The sequence below is a fragment of the Phyllobates terribilis genome, unplaced genomic scaffold (assembly GCF_046119375.1).
Source record: "Phyllobates terribilis strain yellow unplaced genomic scaffold, ASM4611937v1 Scaffold_5__5_contigs__length_657084704, whole genome shotgun sequence".
NCBI lineage: Eukaryota > Metazoa > Chordata > Amphibia > Anura > Dendrobatidae > Phyllobates > Phyllobates terribilis.
Window position 1 is genome coordinate 45,225,590 of NW_027362765.1, and position 16,585 is coordinate 45,242,174.

General features: G+C 40.7%; 1 protein-coding gene across 8 annotated transcripts in view; it reads right to left on the reverse strand.

The window, feature by feature from the left end:
* Window positions 1–1,660: 1,660 nt before the first annotated feature.
* LOC141271879 (uncharacterized) overlaps window positions 1,661–16,585 on the reverse strand; it is a 41,200-nt gene continuing 26,275 nt past the window's right edge. The window contains exons 2-11 of one of the 8 annotated variants that reach the window (XM_073682087.1): window positions 14,562–14,804; window positions 11,500–11,651; window positions 8,087–8,179; window positions 7,933–8,011; window positions 7,562–7,711; window positions 7,257–7,436; window positions 7,050–7,173; window positions 6,869–6,966; window positions 6,602–6,692; window positions 1,661–3,458 (exon numbers count right to left, since the gene is read on the reverse strand). In XM_073682087.1, the coding sequence (XP_073538188.1) occupies window positions 2,146–3,458; window positions 6,602–6,692; window positions 6,869–6,966; window positions 7,050–7,173; window positions 7,257–7,436; window positions 7,562–7,639 (1,884 nt within the window). In that variant the 5' untranslated portion in view covers window positions 7,640–7,711; window positions 7,933–8,011; window positions 8,087–8,179; window positions 11,500–11,651; window positions 14,562–14,804 and the 3' untranslated portion in view covers window positions 1,661–2,145. Of the gene's footprint in view, window positions 3,459–6,601; window positions 6,693–6,868; window positions 6,967–7,049; window positions 7,174–7,256; window positions 7,437–7,561; window positions 7,712–7,932; window positions 8,180–11,499; window positions 11,742–14,561; window positions 14,805–16,585 lie in introns of all 8 variants that reach the window. The other 7 variants (XM_073682084.1, XM_073682083.1, XM_073682081.1 and 4 more) reach the window with 7 other exon arrangements.

Below are 16,585 nucleotides of genomic sequence, written 5' to 3' on the forward strand. Positions count from 1 at the left end.
TAATATGACTGCCATATTTCCAATTTTACTTTCACCATCCTATACACATCAAACAAGACTAGGATATATCCATAATTGGGGTTGATATTACATTTCTGTGGTTTTCCAAGGCCGAATATCCTGGCACTTGGAACCACAGAAGTGATTATGTCCTCCAATCAAACAGTGGGTACGGAAAGTATTCAGACCCCTTTAAATTTTTTACTCTTTGTTTCATTGCAGCCATTTGGTAAATTCTAAAAAGTTCATTTTTTTTTCTCATTAAAGTACACTCTGCACCCCATCTTGACTGAAAAAAATCAGAAATGTAGAAATTTTTGCAAATTTATTAAAAAAGAAAAACTGAAATATCACATGGTCATAAGTATTCAGACCCTTTGCTCAGACACTCATATTTAAGTCACATGCTGTCCATTTCCTTGTGATCCTCCTTGAGATGGTTCTACTCCTTCATTGCATTCCAGCTGTATTTAATTAAACTCATAGGACTTGATTTGGAAAGGCACACATCTGTCTATATAAGACCTCACAGCTCACAGTGCACATAACACCAAATGAGAATCATGAGCTCAAAGGAACTGCCCAAGGAGCTCAGAGACAGAATTATGGCAAGGCACAGATCAGGCCAAGGTTACAAAAGAATTTCTGCATTACTCAAGGTTCCCAAGAGCACAGTGGCCTCCATAATCCTTAAATGGTAGAAGTTTGGGACCACCAGAAATCTTCTTAGACCTGGCCGTCCAACCAAACTCAGCAATCGTGGGAGAAGAGCCTTGGTGAGAGAGGTAAAGAAGAACCCCAAGATCACTGTGGCTGAGCTCCAGAGATGCAGTAGGGATATGGGAGAAAGTTCCACAAAGTCAACTATCACTGCAGCCCTCCTACAGTCGGGCCTGTATGGCAGAGTGGCCCGACAGAAGCCTCTCCTCAGTGCAAGACATATGAAAGCCCGCATAGAGTTTGCTCAAAAACACATGAAGGACTCCCAGACTATGAGAAATAAGATTCTCTGGTCTGATGAGACGAAGATAGAACTTTTTGGTAATAATTCTAAGAGGTATGTGTGGAGAAAACAAGGCAATGCTCATCACATGCCCAATACAATCCCAACAGTGAAACATGGTGGTGGCAGCATCATGCTATGGGGGTGTTTTTCAGCTGCAGGGACAGGACGACTGGTAGCAATTGAAGGAAACATGAATGCGGCCAAGTACAGAGATATCCTGGACGAAAGGATGAAAACCTCTTCCAGAGTGCTCTGGACCTCAGACTTGGCCGAAGGTTCACCTTCCAAGAAGCCAATGACCCTAAGCACACAGCTAAAATAACAAATGAGTGGCTTGAGAACAACTCTGTGACCATTCTTGACTGGCCCAGCCAGAGCCCTGACATAAACCCAATTGAGCATCTCTGGAGAGACCTGAAAATGGCTGTCTACCAACATTCACCATCCAATCTGACGGAACTGGAAAGAATCTGCAAGGAAGAATGACAGAGGGTCCCCAAATCCAGGTGTGAAAAACTTGTTGCATCATTCCCAAGACGACTCATGGCTGTACTAGCTCAAAATAAATTTGCAAAAATTTCTACATTTCCATTTTTTTTCAGTCAAGATGGGGTGCAGAGTGTACTTTAATGAGAAAAAAAATGAACTTTTTAGAATGGCTGCAATGAAACAAAGAGTGAAAAATTTAAAGGGGTCTGAATACTTTCCATACCCACTGTATATATATCAGTAGACTGTGTTGACAGCAGATTATCATCGATATGGTATGTAAATATTGCAGTTCCATTGTGCCATGTGATGTCCCTGGTATGGACTGGAGACGTCCAGTCTACCTTTGGATTTTTGAATGCAGGGAAGATTGAACTATTTGATAGCAAGAAAAATACACAGAAAATTTGCTCTTCCTGTGACCGTCAGCTCCTCGCTAATTTAATTATCTACTCACAGCAGATGCTGTTAGGTGTCCAGAGATAGTGAATATTTATTTACCTAATCCATAATGATATTGTAACAAGTTTTTTATTAGTGATTACAAAGAGTGTTGTATTGAATAGTGCTGATGTGAAATTGCTTTCTCTTCCTTTTGACATGTGACCTTACTTCACTATTACTGGTATATGTTTTGTTTTACAACCCTGTCAACATAAATCGGTAGCTAAAAGAAAATGCTTCTCCCCAGTATGCCTTCGTTGATGTCTAACAAGATGTGGTCTCTGGATAAAACATTTCCCACATTCTGAACATGAATATGGCTTCTCCCCTGTATGAATTTTCTGATGTCTAACAAGATGTGTTCTCTGGTTAAAACATTTCCCACATTCTGAACATGGAAATGGCTTCTCCCCTGTGTGAACTCTCTGATGTATAGCAAAATTTGATTTAAAGCTAAAGCATAGCCCACATTCTGAACATGTAAATGGCTTCTCCCCTGTGTGAACTCTCTGATGTATAACAAGCTGTGATTTCTTTTTGAAACATTTCTTACATTCTGAACATGAAAATGGATTCTCCCCTGTGTGAATTCTCTGATGCATAACAAGATGTGATTTCTTCTTAAAACATTTTCCACATTCTGAGCAAGAATATGGCTTTTCCCCCGAGTGAATTTTCATATGCACTGCAAGATAAGATTTCTCTTTAAAACATTTCCTGCATTCTGAACATGAAAAGGTCTTCTCCCCTGTGTGAGTCCTCTCATGTGTAACAAGATTTGATCTTTCTGCAAAACATTTCTCACATTTTGAACACGGAAATGGCTTCTCTCCTGTGTGAATTCTCTGATGTATAACAAGACGTGATTTATTTGCAAAACGTTTCCCACATTCTGAACATGAAAATGGCTTTTCCCCTGTGTGAACTCTCTGATGTGTAACACATTGTGATTTCTTTTCAAAACATTTCCCACATTCTGAACATGAAATTGGCTTCTCCCCTGTGTGAGTTCTCTGATGTTTAATAAGATGTGATTTCCTGCTAAAACATGACGCACATTCCGAACATGAAAATGGCTTCTCCTCTGTGTGAGTTTTCTGATGTCTAACTAAACATGATTTCTGTTTAAAACATTTTCCACATTCCGAACATAAAAATGGCTTTTTTCCTATGTGAATTCTCTGATTTTTAACACAATTTGATTTTAGGTTAACACGATCCACACCATCTGAGCAAGAAAATGGATTTGCCTCTTTATGGTGTTTTTCATGTTTAACAAGATTTGATTTATCTGTGAAACGTTTACTACATATTATACATGAAAATGGCTTCTTCACTATCTGAGAACTTTGATGGTCAACTTCCTCTCTTTTATTTTTCTTAACATCCTGTGATGCCTCAAAAGATAGAAGCTGTTGTAGATGATCAGATGAGAGATCTTTGCTGTGTACAGCGGAGGGTATATCTGCTTTAAAATCTGTAGTCATCACATATTCCTCTGAGCTTGTGAAACAGTCACCTGCCAAGAATAAAAAGGAGTTCAGCCTAATAATGTTGGGAATTGGGATGATGGTATTAACCTACCAATGTTAGTTTTTTTGAATAGTTTGTTAAAGCCAGATAGTTCATAAGTTCATGTTTTCAAGTGAAGTTCTCAGTGGAGAATCATAAATGGACCATTAAGTAATTTTTATCCATTCGATGCACTCTCTAACATCTGCAATCTCTTTAAAGGAACAGCATGTATCACATACTGGCTGCATGATTTCAGCCATATATGTTTAACTCTCAAATATTGTTTAACACTAATCTATGGTTATCTCTGAAACCCCATAACGTTTCAGATTCAAACATACCTGGCTGAAATCATATGGCCAGTGTCCATGCATACTGCTCATGGTTCTTGTGTTGTCTGTATACTACCAGTTTTTTATTTAAAGGAGTTGTCCACTACATTTTTGAATTGTTCCAATGTATTTAGGATGTGCCCACAAGTGTTTTTGTAATTACCTTTAGTTGTATGTATTGCCTGTGAGGGTCGCTATAGCTGGCCGCTCACAGGCATCACATGATAGTGAGCATAGTGAGCAGTTGGAACCCCCAGGTGCTTCACAAATTGATTCGAAATATGAAAAAGTGATTTTTTTTTTTCACTTTTTCATTTTTACGAATCAATTTGTGAAGCACCTAAGGGTTCCAAGTGCTCACTATGCATCTAGATAGATGCCTTGGGGGGTCTAGTTTCCAAAATTGGGTCACTTGTGGGGGAGCTCCAATGTTTGGGCACACAGGGACTCTCCAAATGCAACATGATGTCCGCTAACAAATTGAATGGAAAATCGGCTCAATTTCGCATTTTTTGTAAAATCTAGTTTTTGCATCGCCATATTTTGAGAGCTATAATTTTTCCAGATTTTGGCCGACAGTCATTTGACGGCTTTTTTTTTGCGGGATGAGTTGACATTGTTATTGGTGCCATTTTCAGGCACGTGACATTTTTTGATCGCTTTCTATTCCGATTTTTGGGAGGCAGAATAAACAAAAACCAACAATTCAGGAATTGTTTTTTTTTTTTATTCTGTTCCGCGTGTGGTAAAATTGATAAGGCAGCTTTATTCTTCGGGTCAGTACGTTTACAGCGGTACCACATTTATATCGCATTTCTATGTTTTGCACTTTTACATAATAAAAGCAATTTTATAGAAAAAATAATTTTTTAGCATAGCTTTATTCTGAGAGCTATAACTTTTTTATTTTTCGGCTGATGGAGCTGTATGGCGGCTTGTTTTTTGCGGGACGAGATGACGTTTTCAGCGGTACCATTTTTATTTATATTTGTCTTTTTGATCGCGTGTTATTCCATTTTTTGTTTGGCAGTATGGTGATAAAGCATTGTTTTTTGCTTCGTTTTTTATTTATTTTTTTACTGTGTTCAAGGGGTTAACTAGTGGGACAGTTTTTTAGGTCAGGTTGTTCCGGACGCGGCGATACCAAATATGTGTACTTTTATTGTTTTTTTTTTATAATAATATTTATTGATGGGTATATTATATTTTTATTTTTGGTGGATTATTTTTTTTATTTATTTTTTTATATTTTTACCATTTTTTTTTTATTTTTTTTTTTCACTTTCTGATAGTTTTTATACTTTATTACTTTGTCCCACTGTGGGACTTTCACTTTTTTTTCTCTGATCGCCTGCATGGCACAGGAATGCAGCACCATCCCTGTGTCATGCAGGCTGTCAGCGCTGGACAGGGAGAAGATTGTTTGGAGATGCACTGCGCATGTCCAAAAAATCTTCCTGCTGTCTGGTGACCCGGATGTTGTCATGACGACATCGGGTCGTCATGGCAACATCCTGGAAGCCACGGCAGTCAGCGCTGGAAGCCGGAAGAGGAGGTGAGTATCTGCGATCACCTCCCCTTGCCCCCGCAATGCTGCGATCGACTTCGATCGACTTCGATCGCAGCATCGCGGGGGTTAATGTGCTCGTAGTGGTGCGTGACCGCTCCCTGCACATAGTACCAGGTGTCAGCTGTGACAATCAGCTGACACCCGGCGGCGATCGCGCCCGCACAGCCTGTGTGCGCGCGCGATCGCCATGACGTACTAATACGGGTCTGGCTCTTAAGTCCCAGGGCACAGACGCGTATTAGTACGTCAAATGTTGTTAAGGGGTTAATATGCTCATGTCGATGAGAGCTAACAAAGGTGCAGGTGGAAGGAAAAAAGCAAAATAAATGGTCATGTATGAAGAAGATTTGGCTTTCAATAGTGTAATCCTGGGTTAGCACATACAGATTTTATTTTTTTGAAAGATACAGGAAATTTTTTTTACGCAATTTAGTCCTTTGCACCATTTTGACTGTAATGTCATTCTAATGCTTCAAGAATAATAAAATAAAACATTCTTTAATATACAGGTAAATATTGCTCATTTCATAATATTACTTCGTGTGTATATAAATGATATGAATAGCCATAGAGAGGACTCCTTTTACATAAAGGAATATATAATATAGAATATAACAATATAATAAGGAAAGTCCATGATCACCAGTGTCTAGAAGATAACAGAGAAGACTTGATGTTTTATGGTACAGAATGATCGGGCACCTGGTAAGTCTACTGCCAATTAGATCTTTCTTGTCTGATGTAATGTATAATTTTATGCTTATGCAAAGCTCTTAAAAAAACAACTTCTTAAAGTGGACTGCTGTTTAATGTTGTTTTTATTCTCAATTCCTGGTGCCAAAATGTGTGAGCCAAAAACATCAGGAGCAAAAATCAGGATGAGAACAGACGACAGGAGACTAAATCGGTTCCAGTAATTTGTGAGAAACCTTTATCTCTCATTCGCTCTACTTTATCTGGTTGCTTGTCTTTCCTCTTCTCTGTCATGAGTGTACAACTCTATAATGTCTGATGCCATAACACAGGACTCAAAAACATCAGGAACAGGAGATAGGATACTAAACCAGTGCCATTTATAACTAAGAAACCTGTATTTAACTGAAGGGAGAATATCCAAAGTTTTTTTTTATTTAAACCACTCTCTTGGGGTTTCTACCTTCCTCTGGATCCACAGATCTGAATTATACAGTAGCTTGATCTCAATGCACTTTCTATCTGTGTCTGAATTAAGTGGTTACTACTCACCTGGGTAGTCATATGTAGGAATCTCCTCTTTACACTCCTCATCACCCCTCACATATGTCTCTGTAGTATTAATATGGGTCAGATCTTCACCCTGAAAGAAATATTGTAAAAGTCACAGACAGATGGAGAAGTCACATCTATGATCAGCTCTAATCCTGCCATCTCCACCGTTCTCATTACACAAGTATAAAACAAGACTGAGCACAAGACCTTCACAGCCGTCTACACATCATAGAGGAGATCTCATGACACCTTCTCTCCATCTACCTGATGATTCTGAGGAACACTGGAAATTTCTTGTTTACCGTCCTCTGGGAGAAGAGGATGAGGACCTCTGTCTGGTGTTGTCCTCTTATTAGATAGAACTGGAGGAAACACATACATGGACTGAATTCATTCTTTACATACAGATAATTATAGGCCGTGTGTATTTACTCCTGTCTATTACCTGGAGATGTGATGCGCTGGGGAACCTCCATCATGATGTCCTTGTACAGATCTTTGTGTCCTTCTAAATACTCCCACTCTTCCATGGAGAAATAAACAGTGACATCCTGACTCCTTATAGGAACCTGACACATACAATGATACCGTCATCCCCGCAATCCCTTCATAGCATTACTGTATAATGTCCCAGCATTCCCAGCAGTGTCACCTCTCCAGTCAACAGCTCAATCATCTTGTAGGTGAGTTCTAGGATCTTCTGGTCATTGATGTCCTCATGTATCAGGGGGTGAGGTGGAGGCCACGGGATTGGGCTCGGGGGTCTTTCCCATCGCTCAGACGCAGGAGCCTGACAGCGCTCACTAGAGGTCTTCTTCACTACTGTGTAATCCTGGTTATGGAGAGACACATTAATAAATTTCCCTACAGACATTTCCAGAGTCCTCACCTCTCCAGTTCTATCCGTTACTGCCATAGATAAGAATGATGTAATGTGACGTCATCAGAATCTCTCACCTCTCCAGTAAGCCGGAAGAGGATCTCTAGGGTGAGGTGTAATATCTTCTCCGCCATGTTGTCCCTGCCCCTATCCATCCTTGATGGGTCAATCAGGAAAATTGTCTTATATAGAAGATCTCCACTGAGAGGATTCGATATTGTAGAGGCCTGAATGGGAAGAAGATGAGCTGATGTAAAGTCATGAAGATCCCATGTAATAATACAATTACTGGAGATAATAAAGGGAAACATATGAGGAGACAGAACGTGTAGATCAATGGTGGACACAGGCAGAAAAGGGCCCCTGTGCAAGAACAATATATGGGCCCTTTGCATTCTTAAAAATGCACAATCGCATCTGCTTTGGAGGTATAAATGAGTCCCCTTACCTCTTGGGCCCCTGTGAGGCAGCACAGGTTGCATCTATGATATGTCCACCCCTGGTGTAGATGTCCTATTCTTTCCTTTCTGGATGGAATGGAGTACGAGTGTAATATCTTATTACGGCTTCTCCTCTATGTCTAAAGTTCATGAATGTCGTACCTTCACAAGAACGGTACTACCAGCCTCTGCACCTGGAGAACCCGAAGACCTTTCCGTTTCCTTCATTTATTAAGCTTTGGGATCTGGAGAGGACTCATAGCATAATTAACATCTTTACATGCAATTCTGGGCAGTTTCTATTTGAACGGATTTTATTCAGACATAATCGAATGGACACAATCAGCTTAATTCAAGATTTTGGCTTATCTGTATCATTATCAGACAGAAAAACTAAAACCATGATATTATCCCTCCGTCACATACAATAGGCCTGACAGGCACATCTCTTTTACTTTCATTTCTCCTTCTTCACCAGATTGTGAGGAAATCCCCTCCCTCCAGGTAGTCTCCTGTCTCTAGCAGCTCTGTGAAACCTCATACCACAGTTGGATTGCAGAGCTTCAGGAGGACAGATATAACTGCGCTAATCTCTCAGGCTCATTGTATGTAAACACATCACACTCAATAAGGTTGGTATTTTATGTTTTTATTCATCACAATTGTTTATTTAGCTTGTTTTATGAATGTATAGCACAAAGTGTGAGGATATTTCATAGAAATAAGGCAGATTAAAAAGAAAGTGTGCATCTCAGGCATATACAGTAGTTCCCTAACATATTCCTTCTCTTGCTTCAGATTATCTGCTGAAATGGAGAGGAAAATGTACAATTTATCAAAAAACCTTGATGTTGAGGATGTAACAAACATGCTGTTAGATGATGCAGACGCCACACTGAATGAGGATTTAGGAGAGGAAAGTGAGATTGATTCTCATGATGAGGTGGAAGTATGTGAAGTGGATTCTGAAACAGAGCAAGATGGTGACAGTGATGAGGATGAAGATGTAGAATCTTATTATATGGGAAAAGATAAAAAAAACAAGGGAACAAGAAGCCATTCCAGAAAAAACGTAGGGAACCTCAAAACATTATTACTCACCTTCCTGCAGTTATAGGAACTGCAAGTAATGCAAAAACTGCAGTTGAATGCTGGAATAGTTTATTCACAGATGACATTCTGGACTCTATTGTCACATATACCAACCAATATATAGACATTATAAAGGACAAGTTCATCTGCAACAGAACCATCAAGGCCACAGATGAAATAGAACTGCGTGCTTTTTTTGGATTATTATACCTTGCAGGAGCTTATAGGGCAAATAGACAAAGTTTGGAGGAACTTTGGAGTAAAGATGGGGATGGAGTTGAAAAATTTGGCCTTGTTATGTCCATAAACAGATTCAAGCTTCTAATTCGTTGCCTTCGGTTTGACGACAGAACTACCCGAACCGAACGTAAAACACATGACCGACTTGCTCCAATTTGTGATATATTCCAAAAATTTGTTGAAAACTGTAAAAAAAGCTATTGCCCTGGGGAGAATCTCACTATTGACGAAATGCTCCCTGGTTTTCGTGATAGATGTGCCTTTCGTCAATATATTCCATCAAAGCCTAACAAATATGGAATAAAAACGTATGCCTTTGTTGATGCCAGTAAGACCTACACTTACAACCTGGAAGTTTATGCAGGAAAACAACCAGAAGGTCCTTACTGTGTCAGCAACAAACCCAGTGATGTTGTAAAAAGACTGGCTGAGCCCTTATTTGGATCGGGTCGCAATATAACAGCTGACAATTGGTTTTCAAATTGTGATCTGATTGATTATCTGAAAATGCAGAAGCTTTCATATGTCGGAACTGTAAGAAAAAATAAAAAAGAATTGCCTACACAGTTTGTAAGTGTGAAAGGGAGACAACAGTACAGCAGTATGTTTGCATTCCATAATGGAAAGGTTTTGGTTTCCTATGTACCACAAGCAAAAAAAATTGTACTTCTTCTATCAACACTTCATGATGATGATGCCATCAATCCTGGGACTGAGGCACAAAAAAAAACGGAGATAATTACATTTTATAATGCAACCAAAGGGGGTGTTGATACAGCTGATCAGATGTGCTCAACTTTCAACGTCAGCTGAAACACCAAACGCTGGCCAATGGTCATATTTTTTGCTATGTTGAATTTGGGTGGTATAAATTCACAAGTCATTTACCTTGAAAACAAGCTTGAACCACTCCGTAGATGATTCTATCTGAAAAAATTGGCCCATGAACTAGTGCTTGGAGAGCTACGCAGGAGAAGTATGAAAACAATCGGTATCCCCTCTCGCCTTCAAGTTCAGCTCAAAAGATTCCGCCCAGAAGATGATAGTGAAAATTCACCACCTGCACCACCTCCGAAAAGAAGGAGATGCACCACCTGCACCAAGGAAAGCGGAATCAGAAGGCTTTCTAATTATGAATGTCACAAATGTCATAATGCAATCTGCCTGACACATGCAAAAATGATGTGTAATTCTTGCTCTTTGCTCTGCAAGTGTAATTTTTCTGGGGAAACTTCAGGATCTAATTCTGATTGAATATGTGTTTAATAGTACTTAAGGTACCTTAAAATTAAGTTTGTTTCCATAAATTTTCTTTGTAGAGTTTTTTGACAGAGTCGAACTGAGGACTATTTGGCGGGAGTTTTGAAATGTTTGTATTTCAGAGTTATTAGTTTTATGTTAAGTAAATGGGTTTTTTTTGCACCTGATTATGTGTAGTCTCTTTTATTACATCCCTATGAAGGTCACTGATCACTTTTAGAGCACTGAAATTGCAAACGTTAGATATTATAGGTATTTTTCTAGCCTGCGCCTGACAGTCACATTGTATGTTAACTCGTTAGAACCGATATTGTATGTGACGGAGGGTTATCAGAGTCATAACGTGGAGGTGGTTTTAGTGCAAAATCCAACTGCAACAAAAACAGATTATCCTGTAGACAGTTTAAGAAATCTTTCAGCCATAATTTTTTCTACTGAGTATAAACCACAATAAGGCCTCATACAGACATCTGTCTTTCAGGTATGTGGTTCTATTTTTGTCTTTCACAGATAGAACATGTAGTCATTATAATTTATGATGTGGTTTGTCAAGAACACCACTACTGCTCGTGACACAGGTGCCTCGGATGCTACTGTAAAGGGGGACTCTGCTTCCCACACTCATTCATCTACTCCCCGATCGCCATAGGCTGACAGCTAAACGCACCCCACAGGCGATTCTCACATCCACACCAAATTTTTTGCTGCCACCAGTTGCGGTTTTGATAGGCCAAAGAAACAGCAGCACTGAATCACTCACTTGCACACAGCAAAGCCAGCGTTCTCGAGCACCTGATAAGTACTCTTCTTGCACTCTGGCATACACAGGGTAACACAACTAAGCCATACTCGCCCTCTTCAGGGAACATTCATAGTTAATATACAAAAAAAGTACTGTGCTTAAAAAGGTAAGAGAAGATGAAATAACAAAAAGACATACACACAGGCAAAAACAGCATAAAATAAAAGAGATAAATGCATACTTTTTACTAATTGGATCCGTGAGCGCTTCTGGCAGAGGAGAACGCCTTGTTAGATCAGCAAATACTCGCTGCTTCTTCTTGGGTCTGACCTTGATATTCGGTAAAGGGAGATGTAATAAATGGTCTCACCAGGTACCTCACTCCTCCCTCTGCTGAGGTAAGATGATAGTTTATTAGATTTGATTTTAATCCAGCTTTAGGCCACATTTCTGCTGTTGGTCATATTTTTCCCCAGGAACCCCCTAGAAAAACAATATGGCTGTCATCTTACCGAACATCATTCAAGAATTCTATACATACTACACATGAATATGACAAATCCATAATTCATGGAGATATTGCGTTCATGAGTTCCAGATACTAAATCTTTGGCAATTTTACCCACAGATACAGCTGTGGCATATCACCGGCACAGTTGCCTCGGGGCAAAGAGGTGGAGGGGGCCCGCTAACACCAGCAACTATTTCAACTAGTTGTGCATCTCAGGACGCACATTCAGCTGAAATGTATTGCGGCGCAGGGGACCCGCCAGCTCCATCCTATGCAATACATCTCACCGGCCAGAGACCTGCAGCTGATACTGTCGTGGGTGTATGGCAGTAACGTCATGCTCCATGGCGGGGACGCCGAAGTCAGCTGCCGGCTTCTGCTTCAGCTGTAGAAGAGGACCCTGTGCAGCGTGGGAGTGGTGGAAGGTGAGTAGTATCCTTTTTTTAATGTATTGGAGAAGAGAACAGGGCACATTATGCCAGGATGGGGCACATTATACCAGGATGGGGGACATTATTCCAGGAAGGCGATCAGGATGGAGAACATTATACCAGGAAATAGACCAGAATGGGGCACATTATCAAAGAAATGGGCCCAGGAGGGGGCACATTATACCAGGAAATGGACTAGAATGGGGCACATTATCAAAGAAAGGGCACCAGGATGGAGGACATTATACCAGGAAATGGACCAGGATGGGGCACATTATACCAGGATGGGGCACATTATCAAAGGAACTTGACCAGGATAGGGCACATTATACCACAAAATGGACCAGGATGGGACACATAAAAAAAGGGGGACCAGTATGGGGCACATTAAACCAGGAAATAGACCAGGATGGGGTTGTAGTAAAATGGTTCACTTCATTGCATTACCGGCACTTCCGAATGCCAAGACTCTTGCTCAGGCATTTATAAATGAGATCGTGAAGCTTCATGGGGTTCCCTCCGATGTGATGTCAGTTCAGGGAACCCAGTTTGTTTCTAAGTTCTGAAAAGCTTTCTGTACTCGACTGGGGGTGCAGCTGTCCTTTTCCTCTGCCTTCCATCCTCAGTCGAATGGGCAGAACGAGCGCTAGGCAAATTCAGGGATTAGGTTTCCTGCTCGGCAATAGGTGCGGAACCTATATATAGGGACGATGGGGTTGTCAGGGTGATATTAGATCTGCCTAGGGGTCTCCACTCTCCCTTTCCCAAGTTGTTGGGCTCCCTTCTCCCTCTTCCCGTTGTTGTACACGTGTTTCTTCCCTCACCTTGCGTGACAGGCACATTATACAAAAACGGGACATAGTAACAGGATGGGAGAAATTGTCCTAGACGAAATGGTAAAATCTATGAAGCCATCTCTTAAGAGCGGACATGTCACCCTCATATTGAGGATTGAAACATGGGTTAATTATGATTTGAAGGACACAAGAGCTCGCACTTCATTCCAATCCTTATTCAGCTCTGACCTTATGCTGGGAACAGGCAATTGAAGTAGATTATCTGTTGAAGAACAGCTATGAAGTCTGGGCTCTGTGTAGGCTGAGAAGCGAAAAATCTATCACCTCCTGAGAAAACTGATTTGGTCTTCATAGGAATTATAGCAGACTTTGTGGAGCTGGATTCCAGTTATGTATATCGTTTTTTTTATGGTGAGCAGCGTAGGTCCTCTACTTGTGGAAGACATATTTTTGCTATTGTGACGAAGTGGCTAACATAACGCATTTACTTACATCACTGGTCAGTCACCGCATTGGCTCCAAATTAATATCGGACAGATGGATAACAATATATATGTCATGTTTCCTATCTATAGAAAGCTAAAATCATGATATGAAATATGGCATTAATATCTCCCACCTGGGACTTCCAGGTGGGGTAATATCCTGAAAATCAGGTCTCCCATAATTTTTTGGGATCTAGCTGCATCCCAATCTGGGCTCATCCAGGGGAGGTATGTGGGCAATGACTTTTTTCTGACAAATACAGATTTTGAATTATAATCATTGTCAGTCATGGAAGACACAATTCGCTGTGGTTCTGTACCAAAAAGGAGCGCATTCCTCCGCTAAGAACTGCGTCATTTCCGTGACACAAGTTTAGTACTTTTATTTTTTTTACCTCTTTTTTTATCTCTTTTTATTTTATGCGATTGTATGTACTGTATTGTTTTGCCCCCTTTTGTAACATCTTATGTATATTTTTATAAAATAGTTCCTCTTGCTCTATGAATCGCACCACTGAAGCCATACGCTACTTGTAACGGGTGTCCTATCGGCTTGTATAAACAATTGGTGGTGGCATGCTTCACAGTTGGGACACTGTTTTTGGGGTTGTACTCATCCTTCTTCCTCCGAACACGGCAAGTGGAGTTGATACCAAAAATTTCTAATTTGGTATCATCTGACCACATGACCTTCTCCCATGCCTCCTCTGGATCATCCAAATGTCATTGGCGATGGCAATGGGCCTGGACATGTGCTGGCGTGAGCAGGGGACCTTGCGTGCCCTGCAGGATTTTAATCATGACGGCGTAGTGTGTTACTAATGATAATGTTTGAGACTTTGGTCCCAGGTCTCTTCAGGTCATTGACCAGGTCCTCCTTTGGAGTTCTGGGCTGATATCTGACCTTTCTCATAGACTGTAAGCTTGCGAGCAGGGCCCTCACTCCTTTTGATTTGAGATATGCTTATTCTGTATTGTTTGTATAAATCTCCCCTAAAATTCTAAAGTGCTGCGGAATATGTTGGCGCTATAAAAATAAAAATTATTATTATTATATTATTTCCCAGAACCATCCTTACCTCACAAAGAGAGATGTTGCATGGAGCCTCAGACAGAGAAAGATTGACAGTCATCTTGTGTTTCTTCCATTTTCTAATAACTGTGCCAACAGTTGTTGCCTTCTCACCAAGCTGTTGTCTATTGTCCTGTAGCTCATCCCAACCTTGTGCAGGTCTACAATTTTGCACTGGTGTCCTTAGACAACTCTTTGGTCTTGGCCATGATGGAGAGGTTGGAGTGTGATTGATTGTGTGGACAGGTGTCTTTTAGACAGATAACAAGTTCAAACAGGTGCAATTAATACAGGTAATGAGTGCAGAGTAGGATGGCTTCTTAAAGAAAATTTAACAAGTCGGTGAGAACCAGAATTCTTGCTGGTTGGTAGGTGATCAAATACTTATTTCATGCAATAAAATTCAAATTAATTATGTAAAAATCGTACTGATTTTCTGGATTCTTTTTACAAGATTCTGTCTCTCACAGTTGAAGTGTACCTATGATAAAAATTACAGACCTCTCCATTCTTTGTAGATGGGAAAACTTGCAAAATCAGCAGTGAATCAAATACTTATTTTCCCCACTGTACAAGGATGGGGAACCTTATCCCAGAAAGGGGACCAGGATAGGTACATTATCCCAGGATCTGGCACATTATCCCAGGAAAGGGACCGGTATAAGGACATTAACTCAAGAAGAACAAGATGGGGAACAGTATACCAGGATGGAGTTCATTATACCAGGAAGAGGACCAGGATGAGGTACATTATACCAGGAAGGGCACAAAAATGGGGCACATTATATCAGGACGGGGACCAGGAATGGAAACATTGCACCAGGAAGGGGCCCAGAATGGGGCGAATTATGCCAGGATGCAGCACATTATCAAAGGAAGGAGACAAGGATGGGGCACATTATCAAAGGAAGGGGACCAGGATGGGGCATATTATACCAGGATGGGGCACATTATCCCAGGAAGGTGCCCAGGATGAGGCGCATTATCCCAGGAAGGGGACCAGGATGGGATACATTATCCCATGAAGTGGACCAAAATAGGGAAAATAATACCAGGATGGGGTACTAGGATGGTTCATATTATCCCAGGAAGGGGACCAGAATGGGTACATTATCCCAGGAAGGGGGCCATGATTGGGCACATTATACCAGGAAGGGGACCAGGATGAGGCACACCATCCCAGGAAGGGGACCAGAATGGGGCACATTATCTCAGGAAGGGGACCAGGATGGGGCACATTATCCTAGGAAGGGGACCAGGATGAGTTTCATTATCCCAGGAATGGGACCAGGATAGGACATATTATCTCAGGAAGGGGACCAGGCTGAGTGCATTATCCCAAGATGGGGTACATTATCGTAGAAAGGGGACCAATATAGGGCACATTATCCCAGGAAGTTGCACATTATCCCAGGAAGGGGACCGCAATAGGGAGCATTATCCCAGGAAGGTTACCAGGATGGGGCACATTATACCAGGATGGAGTACCAGGATTATGGATATTATACCACAAAGGGGAGCAGGATAGGGCACATTAAACCAGGATTTGGTTAATTATACCAGGAAGGAGATAAGGATAGGGGACATTATACAAGGATGAGGAACCAGGAAGATCCAGCAGAACAATCTTCTAAAATCCATAGTTTATTGGGTCATGAAAAATACTTAAAAAGTCCACCTTGGAGAAGAACAGCAAACGCGTTTCGAACTATAAGTTCTTAATCATTGCATGGCAAGAAACAGCAAGGAAATGGTATTATATGTCATGTCCTGCTATACACCTGTTCAAGGTAAGCTAATCAAGAATTGAAACACACATACCATGTTAAAATCGTATAACACATTAAAAACAATACAAACAATGTGAAGTACCCACGAGAAAAGACATATATGCAACAATAATCTGCAAATATTCATTCATAATGATACATCAGCTCATGTCTAATATTCAGACCCGCTGGTGCACGTGTATTAAGTGTATAAATCCACCAACTTTCTCTATTAAGGAGGTTTCTCCTATAATCTCCCCCT